Below are 26,354 nucleotides of genomic sequence, written 5' to 3' on the forward strand. Positions count from 1 at the left end.
ACTAAGGTGGATGATGATTTCAGAAGGCTTCCTTTATGAAAGAAAAAGCCTTTACCGACCTCTAACCAAGTCAAGAATACTCTCAATGAGGTGGCAGTCTGTATTCAAGAGGCACCTTCATGAATGGAAATAGAGACAGTTTAACACAAAGTGCAAACCACTGGTTACACACAACAAGAAGAAAGCCAGACTTTGGCAGAAAACATTTAAAACCAGCCTGTGCAATCCTGCAAAATCGTTTGTTATGGCCTGCCAGTGCAACTGTGCCACTAGTGTTATTAATGTTTGACTGCTGATAGACACAGCTGATCGCACAGCGCTTCACAGTGCAAATGGATGAGAGCCCAAAGCAAACGACACCCAAGAGTTTCTGAAGGCAGTGAAATGACACAAGACCACCTGATCTGGACCTGACCGAGCAGACTTTTTAGTTCCTGAAGGGAAAACTGAATTCACAGCAGCAACTGAAGGCGTGGAGAGAAGCTCAAGAGAAGAAGTATAGCATTACATTGGATTTTATTTTTAAATGCACAGTGGTGGTGTACAGAAGCAGATATACAAAAATTGTGGCAAATATTTATGAGCCAAAGTAAATACTGTGATTTTGTAACTGTGCACAGAACAATAGCTGCCTGGTGCGTGTCTGGGGTGGTCAGTTGCACATGCCAGTGTAATCTGCTGTGCTGGTCAGTCAGGAAACAGGCTATTCCAGTTAAAACTAACTAACACATATTGTTTTCAGAGTTATTAATTAAGAAGCAGGGTTTCTGGTTTTTGGTTAAAATCAAATAAAAAACTCAAACCAGTCAGCTGTTCCATAAAAACATACACCAATCTGTATAATCCCATAATCATACTTAAACAGAAACAATAGAATATATTCTGCAGAGGATGTACTTACCTTGTCTTTGTCTTCCACCAGATCACTGAGTATGTCGTCGGGGTCTAGAATCCCCCCGTCACAGTATTCAACATGGTGCGTCCGAATGAAGAAATCTCCTTCCTACAACAAAGGACACAAAAATCAGTGACTTGTCACCACATGATCAATTTACCTACAATTGTTTTTTAACACCTGCACACATTTCTAACAGAACACTTGTTTTGTTCCATCAGGAATGACATCAGTTATCACAGACAGAGTCTCAGTCGTGGTATTGTCGGACTGTTAACCACAACAGGCTGGAAAACTATCCAACATTTTCTGTCAGAATCCTAAAATAGTCACACTTCAGTCTGAAGGATACGGACTGCTGTTAAATTACACATCACAGAGCACAGAAATGATGTGGAGTTCATCAGTGTTGCATTCTTACGTTTCTTTAGGGATGTTTTTCTTTAGTTGTTTCAGGACGGCTGCCAAAATCTGATATTAAACCGCAGCTGAATTACTGAGATGTTACAGGTTGTGCCCTCTGTACTGCAGAAGTTAGGATGAATCTTCTCTCTTGTCAATCCAGAAGAGAGATCTTCCTCGTCCATCTTCAGAGGAAGGTCATATTGACGCCCACGCAGTCAAAACTAAAGATGGAGAAGCAGCGTTCAGTTTCCAAGGTCCAAAACCAAGTCTCGGAAAACTGAAGCCTTCTCTGTTCCCAGTGCATTTGTATTAAATTTACTTTTTATTAAACCAACTTTATCTTTCTTGCACTATTACTGCACTGAAAATGTTCATCTTTTTTACATTTGTAAAAAATGTGTTTTTTGTTCTCTCTAAATCATAATTATGCATTTATTCCAAATTCATTTCTAAATTGCAATTTTTTTGATATTTTTATCATAATGCTTTTTATTTCTCACATATTTATCACTTCTGAAACTTCAAGATTCCAAATAATTGAGAGTTCTCACAGTAAATGTTTTAAATATTGGAAATGATCCCGGTTCGTCCACTGTGCATGAATGTGTGCATTTGGTGTTATATAAATAAAAGTGAACTGAATTCAAACACCAGTGGTGAATTTGTGTGTGTATGAATAGCACAGTAGGCAATAATACATAACACCTAGGGCTGCCACAAACCATTATTTTGATAGTCGACTAGTCACCGATTATTTTTGCGATTAGTCGACTAATCAGATCATCATCCATCGGACATAAAACGTACAGCTTATTGCACCAGCAGCATCTGCTCTTATATAACTATCATTAGCTTACAGCTTTAAGTGTTTAAGGTCTGTGCTAACTAAAAATAAAGACAAGATGATAGTTAATTAAATTTTACTGAAATCTGCAGATTGTTTCGGTGAAGTTTAATAAACTCCTTGCTATCTAAAATATAACAGGACACCGGAGTAAATTCTCCAGCATCTCACACTTCTGATAATCAGCTGTCTGCTTGACGTTTATTCAGCTGTGTAAAAACTAACTTTAATCTCAGCCAAACCGATTTACCCAGGAAAAATTAAATAAATAAAAATAAATAATAAATAAATAAATAAATAAATAAATACTTAAAAAAGCCAAACAATAACATTTTTAAGTTATCTTAGTGACTTATATATCATGTTTAACCTGAGTAGCGAAAGACGGCGGTGGGTTTGAAAACGATTTGCCGGGAGTCTGGTGCTCTCACGGCTCTAGTGACCTTGCTCCCGGCTAGCTATCGAGCTAGTGGGTAACAGACGTCTCCGAAAACGTCGGAGCGCTTTTGAAAATATGTGGTGTCTTGATAAACTGAGCAGATATTTGAGGTTTACACAGCTACATTCTCGCCTGAAAATATGTTAAACGTTTATTTTGTGACCCAGAAAGAATAATAAGAGTAATATTAAAACTAACTAGCTTCCGCCATTGTTGTAAATTGAGCTGGGCTGCGCTATGAATTCTGGGACACAGCTTCTTCTTCTTCTTCGGGGTTTAACGGCAGCTGGCATCCTTGTACATGCAGTGCTGCCATCTTCTGTTTCAGTCCGTTATTACACTCTGAAATCCTGCTACTTATTCCTGCGGCTTTTGTGATCTTACAAAGCTTCAAACGACGCGTCGACTGTTAAATCAGTCGTCGACGATTTTGATAGTCGACGTAATCGTGACTAGTCGACTAATCGTGGCAGCCCTAATAACAACACAGATACATGAATGTAGCTTGTATTGGAAACACACGTTGGTCAAAAAGACTAGAAAGGCACTGTTGACCATCTGCTTCCTATAATAAAAATCCTCAGTTTTCCAAATTCAAACACAGAACAATGGAGAGAGGCTCTTTAATTTCACACAGCGGTCAATAAGTTTCACATTAACATAGTAATAAATTAAAATTATTCTAATTATTTGATGGACACCCACAAGAATCTACTGCACACCAACTCCTCATTTATAAAGCCCTCGCTCTCCGACTCCCCTTCTCCCTCAACTTTGCCCTCACCTTTGTTTCTTTGCTGCACACATCTCTCACGTCTTCCCCGAGGTGCCTTGTACAGATTACAGCTCTAGCTGGGCCCATTCTCTCTCCCTCCTCGCTCCCTTTCTCCGCCGTGTTGGGCCTGTGATTAATGACTTTGAAACTGTACTGGACAGCTGACTGCATAGAGCTGGTTGTTGAACAACATATTGAGACAACACACAAGCGTGCACACACATACTCAAGACAAATCACACGCAGCCTAAGGAAAGGTGCGACTCCAAATACTACAGGGTGGTGCTCCAGTAAATCACTCTTTCAGGGTCAGATGCTCGTAATGTTTTTCAAAAACTCGCATTAGAAAGATTTCAAGATCAGATTGTGTCGACGGGTATCACTGCAAGGGCAACATTTCCTTCTGTCAGTGTATCAGTCCAACTGATCTGACTGTGTAATCATTAAAAACGATATGTGTGCAAACGCGTACAATTACAAAACTCGCCATTTCAGTGGCTATTCAACGATCTTTGTTGCACAAGCCTCTGACACTGAGACCATTTATGCTCTTCTATTGTCTGTAACTCTTCCTCTCTTCCTTCCAGCTGGAATTTATAGTATGACTCCGCTGTAACAATGACTTGGCTGAGACCCAGTCCAGATGCATGAGATAGATTTTCAAATACTCCGTTTTATTTTCTTCTTTCCCCTTGAGCACTACCAATCAAGGCTTTGGAAAATGTTAACTCAAGGACACACACCGAGTGCGCGTGTTTGTGTAACTGCCTGCGCTTTAAATTTTGTTTATTAGTTCTAATGTCCAGCCCTCAATCGGTCACCGTCACACAAACAGCGGGACGCCACACAAGCAATCGTACCTCGGGAAACAGGCGTGATGAGTTCAGCTTGTATTCTACTTCCTCACATCAGAAAACTAAGCCGGGCCTGCTCTCAGTGTGTGGGCTGATCCACACCACCCAACTACAATTCACACAGAAGCCTTTAATTGTAACTAATCTATTAAAGCTCAACGAGTCATTCATCAAATTACAACAAACTAGCACAGGTGGATTTTGAAGCGCTTACAGCTGAAAACCCAAATCCATCGTCTTAAAGTTATCATCGATTAAGCCCTAAACAAACTCCAGCCTCCAAATGTTCCAACGCTCACTCACCGCTCTGGTAGCTAAACTTTGTTCTCAACCACCTGACCTGCCAAGTTAGCTCATATTAAATATAGCCCCACCAACGCCTACTAACTATTTTTACTACCAAGGCAGAAAAGGTTAGTCTGACAGCTTATTTTGCTCGTGTGTCTACTTGGATTCAGCAAATTGACATTTCGAAGGTTGATAACTTGATTTTCACTGAACACGGTCTTTAAATCTTTGAGCAAGGAAAGATCCTGTGCACAAATAGATTTACGGTGTAGTTTGTCTGTTTGCCAGCAGGATTACACAAACAGTACCAAGACAAATATCGTTAAACTTTGTGAAAAGGTGCAGGAAAGGCAGATCTTCTGCCACATTAACACTGAATATTAACGAATAATCATGTGACTAGAGTCAGATGATATTTAACCTGACAAGTAAAGACTTATTTGCAAATTAGAATTTATTATTTCAGAACATGTAAAGTACTGAGAAAGTACCACATCAGGTCGAAGATGAAATACACCCAACCATAAATCTGACATTAATCAGCTGATTCTAATTATATACACGAACTCATTCCAGTGGTTTCTGAAGAGACTGAAATGACTTGCGCAGTAAGTAATAGTAGTAGTAATAGGTAAAATTGTTTCCTGGTCACATGATGACACGCACCATGCCGTCTTTCTCCAAGTTACATTGTTACATATTCAGTGGATCAGAACCTTTTTAAATCCAACTGATTGTTCACGAAACTAATCGGCAGACTAATCACTACAAAAAGTGGGAAACACGTACACCCTGTAACCTGGAAACACAACGAGACACGCACAGTGAAAACAGCCTCGTTCCTTCGGCGACCTGCTGCTGCTATGAGGACATCAACGCCTGTTTGGGTTTCTCTGTTACAGTAGGCAATCCGTACGGCTGTACCGACGAGAGACGAAGATTCTGAGAGATAAGCCGTGAGCACACTCGTCTAATCTGATAAAGTGTCAGCACCAAATCCTGTCCCTCCAACTCTAGTGGTTTCTAAACCCGGAGAGACTCGCAGATATAAGTTTAAAGATAAGAGTTGTAAACACGCCGATCAAATCCAAAAATCAGGGGGATTAGCACTTAATGCAGTAATATTTGCAGGATATTTGATTCTCGTGACGTGATGTGGAAATGATTAATAGGTTGGAGTAAATTCCCTCCTGAGTGAAAACACTCTGTACCATCGCTCCCACTCTTATCTCTGAACAGTACGCCTTTTTAGTCTGCTGCTTAACAAACAAGTTTGGTATGCACGCTGCTCTCAAACTGAAGGTCGTGCAAATGAGTGGACCTCGATAAACCACAGAGGTGTGATTGAAGAGTCACGCAGTGCGACATCCACACCACAGCTTCAGCTGAATACTCGCCCACGTTTAGATCCTTATCCAGAACAGAGAGGTCTGAAATCATCAGACGTCAAGCAGGAAATGTATGTGTGTATTATATCATTTTATTATCGATAATTCTGTAAAGGCAGTGACTAATATCCTGAAATTAATTCTGAAAAAGCAAAACAATCTAAACTGAATCACCCCCCGACCTGCCTTGTGACCCTGCAACATCCCACACTTAAGATGGGCACAAGCTCACTTTTCAATCATCCAATTAAGCAAAGATACATTTATTGTCACGTTGTAACAAAAAATTCATGGTTTGCTTACACCGACTCGAACAGTTTGTTCAAACAAACCTTTCCGAGTCCGTTCTAAACAGTCAGGCTCAATAAACACATTCCTGTGGTTTGTCTACAGAGGAGGAGGCGCGTGTCTCCTCCCGGCCTCTCCCTCGCCCTCAGAAATAATTGCCTGTGCCGTGGCATGGGGCCAGAATGTTTGGACGATTTTATCAGCTTGTTTGGCCACGCCTCATCAGCATTCCTGTCCCGACTAATGAAACTACACTGTACACCCACACTGACGAGAACCCTTCCATACACATCCACCTGGAAATCCATATGCACAAGTGTATACACAGGTATAGTGTAAAAACACCACCTGCCCACAAACCTGACTGATTTCATTTTTAAAGCATAACATATGTATCATCTGGCTTCATCTATACCTTAGATTTCTTATCTTAGTCCAAATATGTGCAGTCACGTGGTTTTATTTATTGATGTTTTATACATTTGGACAAGCAAGTAACGGTTCATGTATTATTTTAGTTTCAGCGTGTCAGCCTGAAACTGGTTTTAAAAGCACAGGAGCGTTTGTTGCTCCTACACGTTTATTTGCAACCTATAAGTCGTTTTTATTTCTGACACACACCCGGTGCAGGTCCAGTTTTTGAAAATGATGTTTGCTTTTACATCCAACCGCTATGACACCAACAGCTGCAAAGTTTCCTGCAGATCCAGATCTCCTTTTTTGGAGACTCATGTCTGCTTTGAGTGCTCAGAGACGTCCGTATGCTGTTTGCAGCTAACAGTGAATTTGCTAGACCATCATGTACAAAGTGTCCCTTCAGTTAAAGTTGTTCAAGTAATTTGAAAATCCTTTTGAATGCTTTCCCAGACCCATATCCTTAGAACTTTTACTTTGTAGAACTAGTTTACCACATTACTGTATTACTGTATACAGTCAGCCAATAAAGTTGTTCTGTATATTAGAAGACTTTGTTCCCCTTCCTTGTCCTCCGTGCCCCCCTGGTAGTGAGCCAGGTTGTGCTAGAAACCTTTACATTGCTGACTCACAGCCATCTGCAGTCTTAACTTGGAAGACCTTAGAAAACCATTCAGATCTTGGCAGGACAGTACAGGCTTTAAAAGCAAAGAGAGAACACCAGGACCTCAGTGTTATAGACTTAACCTTTTAACCTTTTTTTTTTTCTTTTTCCCCATTACTACACATGCTCGCTTTGGTTAGATTATTTATAATTCAACTGTTTACTTCATTTTACATGACGTGAAGATTCCAGCAACACTTAATAAAGCTGTTCCCTATTACTTTAAGTGAAGCTGGTGAAGTTGTGCCAGAAGAATTTGTTGCTATCAATCTACGATGAGCAGGGTATATAAAAGACAAAAAAACCCAGTGACAGCGCTGAACCTTTGAAGTGTCCAATCATGTTTTATTATCCACACACCGCACAGGGGTCCACAGATAAAAGGAACAGTTATTAATATTTTTGTTTGTTTTATTCTTTGTAAATTATACCAAGGTTCAAATAATACTGATTAAATTTCATTGTTCGCCGTTTGCTCACTTTGTTCAGAAAATAAAAAGAAAACTTCTCTCGATATGAAAAGCCGGTCAGTGTTGTCCATTATATTTGTTTGGCCTCCAAAATGCGAGTGTCCCAACACCGTCTCTATTTTAGTAGGACAAGGACAGCCTGCTCTCGCCCATTATTGCCCTGGTATAATTAGCAGAAAGAGAAGCACGGCATCAGTGTTTGGACTAATGGTGAAAGGATTTAGAGGACTCAAAATGTTTCATTATGTTTCCCAATGTCACAGACATTATTTAAACCAATTCGCATAATTCGGCCATTGCAATGGAGATATTACAGAGGGTTTAGAGAGACAAAATAAAGCCACCGTCTCCAGTAAAGTTTACCCTAAAGGTCATATCAGTGTTTTCTAGATAAAGTCCCATTCATGCATTCAGGCTGTTCAGTTAAAGAAAACTGGTCTCTCCTGAGCAGGATGTGCGTATTGGCATCAAACGTGGAACCTATGTTTCTAATAAACGAAACAATAAACGTACTTTTCCCATGGCGGGGATCTGCTTTTTATTTTGAAACTCTGACATGATTACAGAATGCTGAGTGTCATTTTTCTGGATTATACAGGCAACACCACCTGCATTTCACTTGTACTGGGACTCATAAACACACAGTCGCACACGTGTCTGTTTGGCCAAAGGCAATTAGGCTGATAACTTTCTGGCAACTCCCCACAAAAAACAACCTCCGCCTTCATCCCTCCCTCTTCTATCTTCAAATGCTTTTGTTCTGATTTCTTCAGATGGTTTATTAATCTCCTCACAGCCAACGCTCTACAAAAACCCTGCATATCACTATTTTTTTCACTTGATACAGTCATGCTCGGTGCTTCCCTTCCATAATTTGTGCTAGCCCTCTATGATCATCCATCAACAGTGATAGCTCTATATTATGCTGCAGCTGTCAGCAGGCTTGTTTGCTCTGATAAATAACTAAAGATCACAGCGCTCTCAGATCACTGATATATCGAGTGAAGTGGATAACAGTTAATCTAATGATATCTGCTCAATAAAAACTTACAGACTAATTGACTAATCTGTGCTTTTCTCTTAAAAGCTAAATGAGATACACTTTATCTACATGAGCGTCCTAAAGGCGTGCTACAGCTAACCAGTACTGCCAGGATCAGACACATCACACTGCGCTAAGCCTATGAAAAGTGCTTTAACTATAATAAATGGTTACTATTTGAATGGTAAAAATACTTACTAGGCATACACTGGCACTTTTAAAAAAAGACATAATCAAACCTCACTTGATTTTACAGAAGAGACTCCATCATGAGAATGGGTACGGTTCCCCCTCCTGATTCCTTTCTTTCTTTTTGCGTATTTGTCACACTTAAATGTTTCAGCTCAAACTATTTTTAATATTACACAAAGATAATCAGAGTAAATACAAAACACCTTTTTTTAAATGCTGATTTCACTTCCTAAGGGAATAAAGTTATCCAAACCTCCCTGTCCTGTGCGGGAAATAATTTCTCCCAAATCAACTGTGATTAACCACAGTTCAATTTCAGCACCCGTGCCCGATTACTGCCACAAATGACTTAAATAGATCTCAAAAATCAACACATCGTGACACAATCTAAAGAAACGCCTGATAAACTAAGTCAGCGTCATCGCTGTGATCAGTCCGAGGCTTCACAGGAGTGGCTGGCCTGCCAACATTATTCAAAGAGCGCATCAACGACTCACCCAGAATCAGAATCAGAAACTTTATTGTCATTGTCATGAGAACAACGAAATTAAGAATGGTCCCCGATCATTGCATCATCCCTAGCAATATCAAAATATAAATAAAACAATAAAATTCAATAAATAAAATAGATAGAATACTTAAAATACTAATAAGATGTAACAGTAAAACATTCACATACATTCCCACACACATGCTTCAGACCGTGCATAGATTAACACAAGAGTGGCGTGATGGACATTTTTTTGTAGTATTCAGATGTGTTATTGCAGTTGGATAACAGCTGTGTTTGAGTCTATTAGTCCTTGCTCTGATTGCCCTGTACCGTCTGCCTGAGGGCAACAGTTCGAACAGGGAGTGGCCAGGATGTGAGGTGTCTTTTATGATGTTTTGGGCCTTTTTAAAACAGTGGGCGTTGTGTAGGACTTCCAGTGTGGGGAGAGGGCAGCCAGTGATCTTTTGGGCGGTGTTAATGATCCCTTGGAGTGCTTTCCTCTGAGCCCCTGTGCAGCTAGTGTACCAGATGCATATGCAGTAAGTTAGAACACTCTCAATGTGACCCAGTAGGTCACAGAAGAACCAGAACAAGAACTGCAGGCCTCGCTTGCCTCAGTCAAGGTCAGAGTTCATGACTCAACAATAAGAAAGAGACTGGGCAAAACTGGAGAGTTCAAAGAGAAAACCAATGCTGACCAAAAAGAGCACCAAGGCTCGTCTCACATCTGCCAAAAAAAACATCTGGATGATCCACAAGACTTCTGGGAAAATATTCTGCGGACTGACGAGAACAAAAGATGAACTTTCTGGAAGGTTTGAGTCCCATTACATACTGCATTTCATAAAAAGAACATCAGAGCAACAGTCAAAACATGGTGGTGGTGGTGGTGTGATGGTCAGGGGCTGTTCTGTAGTGGTTTCAATCAGACTCAGATATTTTGGCGTGACCTCAAACTGGTCATTCATGCTGGAAAACCCTCCAAAGTAGCAGAATTACAACAATTCTGTAAAGAACAGTGGACCAGAACTCCTCCAAAACAATGTGAAAGACTCATAAACACATAACTGTGTGTCCTCCTGCCAAGAGCGACACAACCAGTTAGGGGGGAAATTAGTTTTTCACACGGGGCAGGTGTGTTATTGTTTAAATACTGCATTTTGTATTTACTCAGATTGTTGTTGTCTATTATTAAAATTTATTTGAAGCTCAGAAACATTTAGGTGCAAAAAAAACTCAGAAATCAGGAAGTGGGCAACAAGCAGCAAACAGATCAGGCCAGAAAGAAAGGGGGGAAACTATTCACTAAACACATGATAAACAATGTATCTACACTATAGGGATAAAAGAACCAGTTCACACTTCTTAATATAAGATGTCTGTTGTTTTCAGTCCCGTTGCCACAGGTGTGTAATATCAGTCAAAAGCAGGCTCATTTAAAGAGCTCAGCAGTTCCAAGTCTGTTACTGTAACAAGTCAGTCTGTGAGTTTTCACCCCTTCCAAATATTCAACCATCAGCTGTGTTCAAACGTCATCTGGCATTATCATCAGCACCAAGTCTGTGCACCAGGAGCTTCATGAGATGGTTCACGATGACCGAGCAGCTCCTGTAATTATAACGTACGGGTTCCACACAGTGTTTTTTATCTAATGCCCTTCATTCTGTGCTTTTCTTTACTCATTTCGTGAAACTATGCATTTACAGGAAAGGTGAGAAGTGAGTCTACAATCTTAGTTTCACTGGAGACAAAGGGGAGGGATGTCCCTCCTACACTTATCTGTGTACAAGCGCCTATATTGTTTTTTCACGTATAACTCCAAGATGAGTGATATTACACACTCTCTACTGAATATAAAATTTGTAAAATGGTTATGTTTTACAAATTACGGTTATGTTTTAAGAGGCAACCACAAGACCAATCGCAGCAACCCAGGCTTGATTCTGACCCAATGCCGTTTGCAGCGTCTCTTCCACCACTCTCCTTCTCTTCACTAAAAAAACTAATAAAAGCCCCCAAAATAATAATAAAAACAGAATTTATGGCTTAGCATCAGTGTGGTGAACGAGTTCTAAATCCACATCCTAAAACGTGTTAACCAAGCTAAATTATGTACTTAGTGATGCGAGACCTGCCTTATCTCTAAAAAGAGCTTTAAAGGAATTAGAAAAAGTTAGAAAAAGACCTTTAATGTGTTAGTAAATAACAGCAGTTTCATATAAAAAGCAGCCATATCGAAGCCTTTTGTTTCTTCCATCCTCTCTGTGGGTTAAACTAACACGAGTTTTAATTCAGAGATAAATGTGAAACTAAAATGATCACAAACAGGAATTAAATCCTCTCAGAAGCTCACCTTAAGACTACATTTCATGAAGCCCAACTCTTTTTGAGATCGCTCAAATGCAGCGCTAATGTCTGTGCTGTGCATTAGCTCCTCTTAAGCACCACTGTGGGAACACCTAACAAAGCAGCTGATAAATAGTACTGCCAGTATCAGTTAGCTACAGTGCATGCAGAAACACAAGATAATAAAACGCTTTTAATCCAAGCAGCATACTCTCTAAGTAGAGTGAAGCAGATAGGGAGGAAGGGGAAAGAGACAGACAGAAAGCTAGCAGTCTCTGTGACATAAAAATATGATTTGCCTGGCACTGGGAGGGAGGATTAGGGACTGGACCACTGTACAACACACACATATATCCTAGATTTTTAATCCCGAAACACGCTAACAGCCAAAATTATACGGCTACAAGAGATTAGTGTTGCAGAAAAATGACTGAGTGACAACAAGAAAGTCAGAAAAACACAGAGAGAGAAAATACTTAGGAAGAAGAAAAGGAGACTACAAATTCACCATCCCCCAAGAAGCAGAACTGGAGTCTGATGTCAAAAGTTCTGAAAGGGGGGGGTTGAAAAATGAAGACAAGCAACAGGACAATTACTGTGAAAATGATTAAGAGGAAAAAGGGCTAAAACCATTTGAGAGCACAAAGTGCAGAGCGAAGGTGGAAAGAGGAGGAGAGACTGAGACTTGCTGACAAAGGTGTGGGAGACAGCGGGAAAAGGGAAAGAAAACAGAGGAAGAAGAGAAGAGCAGGCCAAAACACACAGAGCGAGCATGTTCTTAGCAAAGAATTTCATTGACACCAAACAAAGACTTTAAACACTAACAGACCAAAGCAGCAGAGCAGGGAGGCGCTCACATCGCAGCACACCTCAGATGTTCCTGCTCTAGCTTCATAGCACCGCGCTAGATCTATGCTGCAGCCTGCAGTCCACCTTCCCTGATATGTAACTGCAGCGAAGCAGACCTCAACTGCTGTGACAGGTCTGAGAAACACAGCATCCGTCCACAAGGATGATGCCTTTATAAAGCAAATAGCAGTTTTATTATTAAAACAAAGCTTCCTTTTAATAAGTCAGAGCTACTAAAAGGAGACTTGAGAGTCAGTTCTTCAGTGAACTGTTGTCTAAGATTTATTGACTCTAATTCCAGCATGATCGGCTCAATCAGACTCGTGATAGCAGAGCTAATGGAGACACAACAACACTCGCTGCAGCAGGGATTCAAGACAGTACCACACATCACGCTTAAGAGCAAACAAACTACAGTCAAAACAGTGTAAACTGACCTTTACTGTGAAAATGAAAATAGGCCCTTTCTTTGATTTATTCAAGGCATGTAGCCGCACCAATCTTTTCTTCAGACACATTTACTTCTAGAGGTAGTCATCATCATAGCTTCCATTTTCTGAGCTGAAGATGGTGACAGTTTCTCTATCCATACCCTTCTAGTTCTAGCTGGAATGGGGGTATCTTATAAAGAAGAGCTGCATGTGAGGGAGGACGTGTTCAATGAGGAAGAACAGTTTAAACAAAAGGGAGACGACGGCGCGAGCTACGTGCACAGCAATATACAAGGTGAACAGGAGATTTATTTGAGTAAAAGATAAGAATGATAAATATGATGAAGGGGGCAAAACACACAGGAGGGTTGTGTGGTGAGGGGTAATATACGGACAGGTGGAAGCGGATTAAAAAGGAAAAAAGGTCCAGGACGCAAGAAAAACAGGACGGCATCTCTAGCACTCTCTCATATAAACCCACACACACACCTTCGGCATCTCTCCCTCAATCGCAGCTGAGACGATCCATCCATATGACTGCTGTGCCTTTTGAATAATGGACCCAATATGAAGCAAGTCACTGAGAAGATTTGGCTGTGTGATGGGGGTCATGGGGTTCCTGCCCTGAGAGCAGCGCCGGGAATCAACAGCAGTCATAAAGGAATCACAAGACGGAGTCATTTGCATTTTACACTCACAACTAAATTGGAAATGACTCGCGCCTGCTCCTGTCTGGACCATCACAATTCATATCAGATATGCTTTTAATTTTTTATACAGCAATTATGGAAAACCGGACCTCCATGGCTTTGTCTAATTTCCCAAGACTTTTAGATGTGAAAATCATATGGTCCTTTCATGATATAAAAATGACTGAGCTCTCGATTATTCTTTCATGACTTCAGGGGGAAAACCTCAAATGTTATGAAAGTGCTGTTTCATAAAAACTTATCTGTCTCGGAGTTCATGAAAATCTTAACACATTATTACAGAACTACTTCTTACAATAAATAATGGAGCTAACTGACAGCTCAAGGGTGAGATGGACTCGGAGAGAGATAAGGCTGCATTTGTTCATGCTTTTTGTTCATTTTTCCCAAGCAGAGCGCTCGCTCTATGGGGTATCACTGACAAAAACATATTTTTCTGCAGCTGCGATTTTTGCCACAGTTACAGTATAAAGATGTGCTGCGTTTAATGTGTTGAATAAAAGAGTCACTTCTCGTGCCAAGACTGCTATCAGGCGTAATTGCAAAGACAGGTGCTTTGCAAACTTCTCTACAGTACCTGCTCCAGGAGTTTTCTGTATCTCTGCGTGGCTTGCTGGATGAGGTCCCTCACGGTCCATCCCTCCTTGCATGGCACCACCACACCTGTCTGCCCAAATGTTACTGTCACCTTCATGATGGCTGCTCTCCACCTTATCCCAGATCCGAGCCCTCTGGATGCAGATGATGAGCAATGTTCGTAACAATGCAGGAAGGCCTCCCGGAAAGACTTGACAAGAAGGCAAGGATGTCATCAAATACCAAAAATGTAAAAACACAGTACTGGCTGTAGGTGGCTTGAACACAGCTGCATCCAAATAAAAGTTAGATTTCTAAAACCCAAACTGCTTTCCAGAACTCTCCACGGGCATTAGAGTCATTTTGTGATCTCAGTACATCCAGCCGCCTTCACATGCAAAGGTAACCATGGCTGTCGCTCCTCTTCTCGTCTCCTCAAGCATAGCTAAGGATACCACTCAGCAGGTCTGAACACAGCTTCCTGAAGCGTTAAACTGCTGCACTGTTTGCGTGATGGAGCTGAGCGGTGTGTCCTGTCATGCCTCACGGCGGCTTAACTGTAGTTAACTTGTAATAAAGTTAGCTGTGTATCAGCTAGCTGCACTAGCCCCGGCTATGATAACAAACCCGGGGTGGACGCTTTCAGTCTGTCACAGCTCTCCGATCTCCACACGCTTCCTCCACTATCACAGATGCCGTGTTTCTACGTGTTTTACCAGTCAGACAAAAGTTTATCCAAACTTTCACATAACAGCTAGCCGAAGCTGGCTCCTTCGCTAGCTAACGTTAGCAACCTTAGCTGAACTTTGGAGGGAGGGATGCAGTCGGTCGGGCATCATTCCACAAGTTTTCCCTCTCCCAACTTTCCTTTTTTCCAAGCCGTCACTTGCATCCACTACATCCCGGACAGGCACGATAAGAAGAAGGGAACGCAGTTTTGATATTCGGCGGTAAACTGGGCGTGTACTGGAGCAGGTAACGGAGCAGTAAAACTATGTTTTGGAAAAGTTTTGAGATTCCTTCACTGCCGACCGCTCCTGACCAGTTCCTGACCAGCTCCTCCACCGCTTCACGCTGTTCACTTTCTTAAAGGGGAAGTGCTCCAATTAATGCTGGAGCTGGGAGTAACGCAGTAATGCAGATTCTCGGTTCTAGCCTGCAGTGTTAGGATGTTCAACTTATATTAACGAGTTAACCAGACCAGATGTTAGGGCAGCAGACTGCTGACCTGCAGGTTTCTGCTTTCTCTGATGCTGGCGTCACTCACATTACTGCTTTTTATATGAACCCAATAATGATAACAAGAGCACACGCCTCCTCTAAGGCAGCTCGCTCTCTGCAGTATTTACTTTTACTGGACAGATGTTTACTTTGATTACTCAAACATTATGTAGGAGCAGGTAATCGATAATAGTTATTGATTTGTAGTAACTGGACATGAAAAACTTGAGCTTATTATATGGTGTTATCCTACAGTTTATTTTTAACTAACTTCTCTTTCTCTTGACAATACTTTCTTTAGAGGTATAACACACCTTTGGAGTCAGCTGTGAAATGTAAAAGAAAGGTCAAATGTGCACTACAATGTGATACTGAGAATCCTCATATACCACTATCATTTCCTGAATGTTGGCAGTATAAACAAACACATTAGACTTTTAGCATCGCTTTAAAGATAAAAGAGAATTTATGAAAGTTTGACCTTATTTGACCTTAAAGGAGAGGTCAGAGGTTCAAGGTAACGTGATACTTAGAATCCACATATATACTGTATTATTCCCTATATGCCTATATGTTGTCAATACAAACAATAGCAGTAAGAAGTAAGTAAGTAAAATTCATTTATACAGAACTTTTTAAGACAAAGTGCTTTACAGGTAATATAAAAACATATCAGACAAAACAACATAATACACAAGAACTTTACCCAAATGCCCGTCTAAATATTTGAGTTTTCAACTGTTTTTTAAAAGAAGCCACAGAGTCCACGGTGCGTAGAGTGGTGAACTGTTTCACAGTATTGCTGCTAGGGTTTGGAAAGGGCGTCTGTGGAATAGCCAGAAGGCCACCATCAGTGGATCTAAGGATCCAGCTTGGAGAGCAAGGGTGAAGAAGCTCGATGATATGAGTGGGGGTCTCTCCTCATAAAGACATAAAAGTATGAGTGAGTGATTTTAAACTGATATCTGAAAAAGCATTGTTTTAAATAGCTCTATATACCATTATTATCACTTTGACCTTCAGTCTGCTGACTTTCAAGCATTCAGATCAATTCAATTTTATTTATACAGCGCCAAATCACAACATCAGTCGACTCAAGGCGCTTTATATTATAAGGTAGACCCTACAATAATACATACAGAGAAAAGCCCAACAATCACATGACCCCCTATGAGCAGCACTTTGGCGACAGTGGGAAGGAAAAACTCCTTTTTAACAGGAAGAAACCTCCGGCAGAACCAGGCTCAGGGAGGGGCGGGGCCATCTGCTGAGACCGGTTGGGGTGAGGTCAGAGGTCAGTTTTGACATTATGTAAATCTTTATACGTCACTTTATATGTGTTGATAAGAAACACCACACTTGTAAAAGTCATAGTTTCTAAGTACGTTGACCTTGGTGGACGTAAGTAAATTTTCATGGTTTGTTAATCTACAGCCCTACAAAGTTTTATCAGTATTCATTCATTTTGAGCTGTCACGTATGCAGATTATGACACACATAACCTCCTTGCCAGAGGTGATAAAGTTAACTAGACTGGATGTTTGAGTAGTAAGTAATAATCTAAAGATTTTCGGTTTGTCCTGCTGCAGATGCTAATCTGATCCGTTTTGCAGTGTTTTGGCTGAATCTGGGCAGAGAGTAGTCCTGCACACGTCAGAATTCATCCATCATTCTCATTCAAATGAACCATGGTTTCATCTGTCCAAAAACATTGTGCTTTTCAGAACACTTGAATCTTATCAGGCTCTTTTAGATGTTTCTGTTCTCGAGCGTAACCAGTGGTTTGTGGCTTGTTGTAATCCTTCTGTATTTACATTCATGAAGGCATATCTTGCTTGTAGACTTTGGCAACGATAAGTCGACCTCCTTGTGGCTGTTGACTTGGTTAGAGGTTGTGAATGTCAGAGACATTATTTAGGCTGGAGAGCGATAGAAAACAAAAGGCAGCAGGAAACTAACTAGACTACACTGGGAAAACTAAAACTAAACACTGGAACACATGACCCATGAAGCACAGACCACCCAAAAAATAAACAAGGGGGAAACTTACACAATAAATACACAGAGGTGTGACAAGGGAAGTGGAAACACATGGGGAACACAGCAGGAACAAATTAGGTGAGACGAGACAGGAGGAAGAAAACCTGAACACGGAGACGGGACTGTCAAAGTAAAACAGGAAACACAATGACACAGATTAAGACACGCAGCTTGACACAGGAGCCAGGAGGAAGAAATGCACCTGGATACTATACGGACTGAAGAGACAAAGAAGGGAAAAGGTGGAAACGGTTCAGGGAGATGAGACCGGGAGGGAGGGGGAGAGAGTGAGGACTGAAACACAAGGGGAGGAACGTGAACAGAAAAAGGGAGACAAATGCTGTCAAATGACCCAGAACCATGACAGTGAAAGACTTGTTCCCCCCTTAACCATAGAAATAAGTCTGTCGTTGTGGATTTTAGCTGTCATCTGTGGAATGTCAGCTGGACTCTTGGGGTTGCTGAGCTGACCAGTGCATTGAAACTTTTTTTAAAAAGTACCAGATTGTTGATTGGCCACCCCGAAAGTTGTTGCTATTCTCTGTAGAGTTTATTTTGTTTGTCTTTTTTCTTTCATTTCTTCATTTCCTACACAGCTCAAGCCAAGTTTTTCTTGAAACCCCACGAAACTATAAAAATGTGTCGTTGTCCAACAAATGATGAATCTAACTCTACAGCGTGGCTACCTGTCCAGGATGTGATAGCTGGGATTCACTCCAGTATGGATGGAAATAGATTGTTGGAAATGCTGCTGAAATCAATGCAGTGTTCAGACAGATGTTGTTGTTTGAACAGTGCTCAATATTTGGCAAGAAAAAAAACACCATAGGAAAAGACAATGCTTAAGGTTGTCCTACATAAAACAGAAATACACTTAACCTTCAAGAGTTATTAAGAAAATGTCAACAAATAGTTTTTGCTTTGTTTCTAACAGCCCTCCTTACTACCACCGTCACATATAACTTCTTACCAGGCTTCAGTTGTGTTATGTGAGAACTCGAGTTATTCTCTCGTGAGCAGAAGAGAATAACGTGAATCTTGGAGTAAATAGTCGTGGAGGGATTTGCCACTGCGACTCAGAAGTTGTTAGCTATTGAAGTCTTTTACTGATACAAGTATTGTCAAGTGCATTGATAAAATACTGCAATATGACAAGTATAACTACCTCCATTAAGCATATAATAAAATATGATACAGCCATACATGTTGCAGCAGAAGATGTAAATGAGAGAATCAGTGTAAATGCATCCTGGCCTATTGCTCTGCTGCCAAGCCTCGGACACTTGAAGGTGCATTAGAGTAGAGCCATCATTAACTCTGATGTGAAAATCTGCATCATCGCCTCCTCATTAGACCGCAGAGTTAATTAAACACGAAGCTTTACGTTGTATCTTTCATTTTAACTTCTTCAGCCTGCATTCAGTCTGGTGAGATGTTCAGTAATGTGTAACACAAGGATTTTGTCTGTTCCAAAGAAATATTACAAAGTTATATTCAATACAAAAATACAGTGAAATGACAATAAATACATTTTTCTTAAGATGAACATGGTTAGTGTCTGAATTATCATATAATAAAACCTGAAGTTATCATGCAATGAGAAAAATGAAGTATATGATATTAAGTACAGGAGGCTTTGACTTTCCATTTTACTATGGTTTGTTTCGGTTTGTGAAACCGAAACAAAGTCATGAACATCTTCTGGCACAAGTTCATCCTTATGATGTTGAAACCAATGAAAATACTGTATTTACAAAATATTTTGGCTTTTCACTGTTTGGCTCATCTTCAAAGAGGAAACCCCTCCCTGTGGGGAGGAGTTTGGCTTTGTAATTAGCAGTTCAAGTGTATGCTTGTGAACGTCTGCAAATTGATTAGGGCTAGGCTTAGTTTCTGGGTCACTGAATTCCATTGCTACTAATGAAACCCAGGGGAGGAGGAGCATTGTGCATGCATGCATTTCTTTCTTCTTTCTTTCTGTTATGCAAGTTTGAAAGTTGGAAGTATATTTGCAGCTAATCTTTCTGCATAATTTCAAAATTATGTACTGTAGTACTGTAGATCAAGGGTTATTGGCAAAAGCCTTTTAAAAAAGTCCCTTACCATGTTTATCTTTACAGTGCATTATACATGATTATAGAATTAATTCATAGCTGTAGACAAAAACATTTGATGGTCATTTTATGTTGATTTTAAATGACTGAGAGTTCCAAGTAATTCAAGTTAATTCTTTTCATTATGTGAACTGACTGACAGCACTAATTTAAACATAATTTGCAGTTTTTGCAGTTACGTATTTTTCATTTAGTTATCTGTTTAATTTTATTTTGCACTTTTTTCCAACACTTCCAATAGATCTACTTTAAAGCAGCAACCTCTTTATTATTATTTAACAAATAAATACGTTTGACATAAAGTGCCAAAAACCGCAGTTCCCTGAAAGACCACGTGGAGCTCCAAAACCCAAAAGTACATGCATTGTCTCTTCGTTTTGGATTTTCCTTCTTGTGACCCTTCATATGTTGAATCTGAAGGTGCAGGATGAGTCTCTACCCACATACTTAATACACGATTAGACAGAACAGTGATGTCCGTCTCGGCCGCTGTGGCACAGATGGCAGAAGCATGGCGGTCTCCACAAACCGACCCCGCTGCTAAGATCTGTTATAAAAACACTGAAACTGTATCCATGATATTATAATTTCCTATTTAAAGGTGATGAGAAAACAAAATATAAAATATCAAAAACTGTGGCTAATTCACAGCAAATATATAAGTGACTCATATCAAAACTAAAATCATGGTCAAATCTAAAAATAATATAAAATAGTCCCAAATAATAAATTCTACAACCACAATGCAAACTATACAAAAGGTCTGGCAAATTAAAATCATGTTCATGGATAACTGTGCATAACTGCTAAAGAGAAAGAGGAAACAAGAGAATACTGTTACACTTTGATTGATTGATTGATTGATTGATTGATTGATTGATTGATTGATTGATTGATTGATTGATTGATTGATTGATTGATTGGTAATTTATTTCAACATGTGAACAATATACAAGTACATTTAGAAAAGAAATGAGAGAAAAAAAAAATACTATACAAATTACATACAAAAAAACATTCTGATTAATTTACATGTTGAAAGGGAGTGGGAAGAAGTAAACACTTATTTAATCCCACCCCTGTCCCATAAATTATCAGTGAATATTTAGTCAGCTTCCTTACTGATATAATTTGTAATAAAAATAGTGAACAGATTTCTGATATACTATATACTATAATATCACATCATGAATTTTTTGTTTGTTTGTTTTTAAATAGAGACATTCACTTAATTTAAATATTTTCCTTTTCTTTATAGATCGAGAAGATCATATTTTTATAACTCTTTTTGAACAGTTTTATGTTTGGACATTGCTTTAATTCCATATTCAGTTTGTTCCATAGTTTCACTCCTTGAACAGAAACACAAAAGCCTTTTCTTGTAGTACGTACCTTCATTGTTTTGAAGTTACAAAAACCCCTTAAATTATAACTTCCTTCTTTCAAAAAAAACATACTCTGAATATTACCTGGCAGTTCTTTATTTTTTGCTTTGAATAGAATTTGTGCTGTTTGTAAGACTAAAGTAACAGCATTGACAGATTTTGGCTTTAAGCATAGAAAATAGTGTTAAAAAGGCTGGTTTAGTTTAACATTTTTTAAAAAGTAGCCAATCAAGAACATATGATGATGATATCACATGCAAACTATAATTGACTATTTTAGTCAGTCCTTACCCTCGAACAGCTGCCAGACTACATCCCCACTTTACTTTTCTATTCATAGACACATGCATGCTTCTATTCAAACCTTTCTCATTTGATCCATATGGCTGTTCATGCCCCCTCCTCACCCCTTATGGTAAAATCCTAACCTCAGCAGTGTTCTGTGTCATGCCTCCTCCATTATGAACCGTTAGCAACCACAGTGAACATGCTAGGATGTGAATGCTCCCCTGCTGCTGGCCCAGGTGCATCCAGTCACCGGCAAACAAATCAATGTGGTTGAACACGTTCTGTTTTAAGGAAAGAAGAAGAAGAAAATGAAAAGGCACAGTGGGGAAGAGTAGAGTATTAAAAGATGCCTGTGTAATGCTTGCAGCATGGAAAAACACGAGCACTCACAAACACACATACACAGGGTACAAATATCATGAATCATGAAAGCACATTATTGGATGGACATATAATTTGTTCTTATCCTAAAATAACCTTTATAATAACACTGAATATTAAGTGTTCACTCATATTCTTACTAAGCAGCTTGAGATCAAATGAACAGAAACCTTTCAGAGGAGAAGACAAGACAGCAGCACATGTGGCTGAAGACAGTGGGGTGACTTAAATAGAAATACTAATAAACACTAATTATTTATCCTGGCCAACCCTTAAACTTACTGCTGATGTAATAAACTCTTCTTGGCTTTGTACTTGCTTAAGGTTGCAAACAGTCTGAGATGCAAGTAATTATTATACACACATAACTATAAAGTGTTTAACAGATACATTTGCAGTCTTGTAAGTTGCGAGGTGAGGGCTCCTTGGATCAAACTTCCCACACATGCTTGATTGGATTGACATCTGGGGAATTTGGAAGCCAAGTCAACACCTCAAACAGGTTGTTGTGTTCCTCAAACTGCTCCTAAACAACTCCCATTCCTGAACTTCCCATAGTGTATCTTGGTGCCAGGTGCCCCCCACACTCTAAAAAGTAATTCATCAGGCCTTTTACCACCACTTGATTAAATCCATGGTTGCAAGATAAAAATTCAAATTTACTGATTAAGATAGATCTTCTAAGTTGCAAACTTTATTTTTGGGGTTGTGATGAATTAATTATTTTGGTAATTACATCAAATTAATTTTGTATGTAATATGAAATTAAATCCCAATATTAATGTGTCCAAAACAAAATTCAAGTTGCAATTACTCAAAGAAATTGAATAGATAACTTATTTTTTCTCCATTGTAACTTCTGATTTCAAGTTCCCTCCCCTACTCACTTAACGTGCCCGGGCAAATTCACATATTAAGACTGTGCTTGCATGGCGGACTTGCAAGCTTATGTAAAAGAAATTTCAAGGTAAGTAACATTTAATTTACAAATAACAGTTCTACTAAAGCAAAGGATTTGTGCTAGTCTCATTGGTGGATTTGTGTATGATGTTATGCTGATACACTTGAGGAAATATTTTGCACTACCACATGTAGCTAATGCTAGCCATTCTAAACTTTAGCACAGGAGTGGTTAAGACTTATAAAGTTTCATTTGACAAAAGTCTTTAGCTAGATAGTGTTGCTGTAGCTAGGAAAAGCATGGTTGAAGTTTTGCTACACAATGCAATCTAATTTTGATCAGAAATTGTGACTTTTTTTAGGCTGACTTTTTTTTAAAATTGGAAGCCTTTAAGCTGTGAATAACTTTGTCAGAGGGATAACCATATAAACCTTTTTTTTCTGTCTGGCTCACTTATTTTATGTCTTTATAAAACTTGCATAACGAGACGCCTTAAATAATATTACATTTTATTGTGGTTACTATTGGGATACAGCTTAAAGTAAGTATTGTTCTTGATCTTTAAAGTTGTATCTAGCTTTATTACTTTTTCTAACACAGGTTGTGTGAAATATTGTTAATGTGATTCTGACAGCATCATTCTGGCATAGGTTATGTAAACCTACTTGACATTAAGACTTTACGTAAGCAGTTTGTACATAGTATGATTATCTAGGGTCATTAGTAGTTTGTTAAGTTAGTACACATTTTTACAAAATGGGCTGGGTGTGCAAATTGTGTAAATTTGTAACCACTACAAAAACAGGGCTGCTAAAACATTATAGATTACGCCATAGTTATGGAGGGGGATGTCTCCCATGTCCTCACCAAGATTGTTTTTGTTCCTTCAAAACTTGGGGTAGCCTTAGATCACATCTATCAAGAAATCACTCTCAGGAAACTCAGGAACGAGTCAGATCTGCAGAAACTCTGTCTTTCACTTGCCAGAGTTGTAGCACCAGTGCAATCTCCACAGAAAAACTGTTTTTCGAGCACCTTGGTCGACATTTGAAAAAACACGAAACGGTCATTTGTGTATTTAAAAACTGCAATTTCAGCACTAATGTTTATGGAACATTTGCCTCCCACAGAAGCCGAAGGCATACTCCTCATTCACTGCAAGACTTCAAGGAAAACCTGTTAAAAAGGTATGTGTGTTCTTCAAATACAGAAGATTGTAGTAATATGGATGTTCAGGATGAGGAATTATCGATTACCAATGATGGTCAAGGTAACGATGATGATGTGAGAGATCTACCAAATATCATTGAAAAAAACATGGCATTGTTGTTTCTAAAACTGGAGAGCAAATTTAATGTATCTAACAAGTGTATTGATGAGATTATTGAGGAATTACACTTTATCACCGAAACAGCATCAGGCCCCCTCATAAAAGAGATTTTACAGTCCTGTCTGAGGAAGAACAATTGTGAGATAGATGAATCTGTTGTGTCAGATATGGTGACAGAGCTTTGTGAGGCCAACCCCTTTACCTCCACCTTGTGTAGTGGTGGTTCACTTTCTTCTGCCTACAAGAGAAGGGCATATTTTAAGGAGCAGTTTGCTGTAGTGGAACCAGTGGAGTATGCACTTAGTAGGGAGGAAGACAGAAGCTTCCAGTATGTTCCTATTCTGAAGTCATTGCTTCAGGCTATGACACGGAAAGAGATCCAGGATTTGATCTTGCATGATGAAAAACCTCAAGGTAAAGATGGAACACAGTACAGGGCATTTTGTGATGGCATTTATTATAAAACAAATGAGTTGTTTTCTGGAGAAGATCCTACCATTGCTATTATTCTGTATATTGATGACTTTGAAATATGCAATCCCTTGGGCACGTCAAGGAAAAAACACAAAGTCACTGCTGTGTACTGGGTGATAGCTGATATTCCTGCACAGCTCAGATCTTCACTGACCTCCATCTTCTTAGCAATTCTCTGCAAGGCTGATGATGTAAAAAGATTTGGTTACAGTACTGTACTGGAGCCACTGCTGAAAGACCTTGTGAGCTTGGAGGAGGAGGGCCTGTATGTCCCAGCATTAGGCAGAAAAGTTAAAGGAACAGTGTTTAGTATTGTTGCAGATAATCTTGGAGCCCATTCTGTGGGAGGATTTGTAGAAAACTTCTGCAGTTCTTACTTTTGTAGATTTTGTCTGGCTGAGCAGTCAGAGTTTCAGGTGGCAGAAGTAAGAACAGGCGCATTTCAACCCAGAACCACAGAACAGCATCAAATGCACATCCAGAATGTGCAGGAGAACCCTGCTTTGACACATGTATGTGGAGTCAAGAGACAGTGTGCACTTACAGAGAATCTGAAGTACTTCAATGTTTTGACAGGATACCCACCTGATTTGTTGCACGATCTGTTTGAAGGTATAGTCCCTCGTGAGCTGGCTCTGTGTCTTCAAGTGTTCATTAAGAGTAAATACTTCACTCTTGATGAACTCAACAAAAACATCAAAACATTCCCCTACAAATGGTCAGACAAGACTGATGCTCCACAACAGGTCCCTCTGAATTTTGCAGCAAAGAAAAGTGTTGGAGGGAATGCCCATGAAAACTGGTCATTGCTGCGGTTCCTACCCCTCATAATTGGATCAAAAATCCCTGAGGGTGAACCAGCTTGGGAAGTACTTCTAGTACTGAAGGACATAGCTGAGCTTGTTGTAAGTCATGTTCACACAGAGGAGAGTATCTGTTACCTAGACAGCAAGATCTCTGAACACAGACACAGGTTTCTCCAGGTTTTCCCACATGAAAAATTAATCCCCAAACATCACTACCTGGAGCATTATCCACAGCTGATCAGGGCCTATGGTCCACTTGTGTTGCTTTGGACCATGCGGTTTGAGGCCAAACACAGCTTTTTTAAGCGTGTTGTTAGGCACACTCACAGCTTTCGAAATATTCTATTGTCACTGTCCATGAAACATCAGTTGATGATGGCATACAACCAGCATGATCCCAGTGCTGTGAAACCTGTCTTGCAGGCCACACAACTGTCTACTGTAGATGTTACTGTGCTAAGAGAAGACATCAAGGAAGCACTGCATGCTAAATTTGCTGGTGAAACACGCATTCAGATAGCCAACAATGTATGTTATAGCGGCACAAAGTATGCAGTTGGCATGATTTTGGCTAATGGCTCGACGGGTGGTGTGACAGATTTTGGAGAGTTGATCCAAATAGTTGTTGTGAAGGGCATGCTTGTATTCATTGTTAAATGCTTAAGTTCTTGGTCAATTGAGCATCTCAGGAGCTATGTTCTTGAGAAAACACACACTGTGAAAGTGCTAGAGCCAGCAGAGCTGTCTGATATCTTCCCCTTAACACCTTACATGCTTGGTGGAAAAAGCATTGTAACCCTGAAACGTTACATTTATGTCCCATAGAATGCCAACATAGCCTTGACTTGTCAAATTTGGAAGTCAACAAAAGTCCAGAACAAAAAGACAGTAACAGGGTTTTCTCATTTGTAACTTTTATATGATGATCAGCCTGACATTACATTAAGATGTGGGTACAAGATGCAAATAATGTGCAAGAACATAGTATGTTATTGTTGTTGACGTTGTTATAATGTAGTCTTCATGTTTTCATTTAAAACAGATTGAGAAA

General features: G+C 39.7%; 1 protein-coding gene across 4 annotated transcripts in view; it reads right to left on the reverse strand.

The window, feature by feature from the left end:
• LOC146651637 (partitioning defective 3 homolog B-like) overlaps positions 1-15,425 on the reverse strand; it is a 235,087-nt gene extending 219,662 nt beyond the window's left edge. For all 4 annotated transcript variants that reach the window (XM_085383729.1, XM_085383728.1, XM_085383730.1 and 1 more), the window contains exons 1-2: positions 14,365-15,425; positions 902-1,003 (exon numbers count right to left, since the gene is read on the reverse strand). In XM_085383729.1, coding sequence (XP_085239855.1) covers positions 902-1,003; positions 14,365-14,481 — 219 coding nt within the window. In that variant the 5' untranslated portion in view covers positions 14,482-15,425. The remainder of the gene's footprint in view (positions 1-901; positions 1,004-14,364) is intronic.
• Positions 15,426-26,354: the final 10,929 nt, after the last annotated feature.

This window comes from Rhamphochromis longiceps, linkage group LG16 (genome assembly GCF_057381845.1).
Source record: "Rhamphochromis longiceps isolate RC_006_pf linkage group LG16, R_longiceps_female_GT1.1, whole genome shotgun sequence".
NCBI lineage: Eukaryota > Metazoa > Chordata > Actinopteri > Cichliformes > Cichlidae > Rhamphochromis > Rhamphochromis longiceps.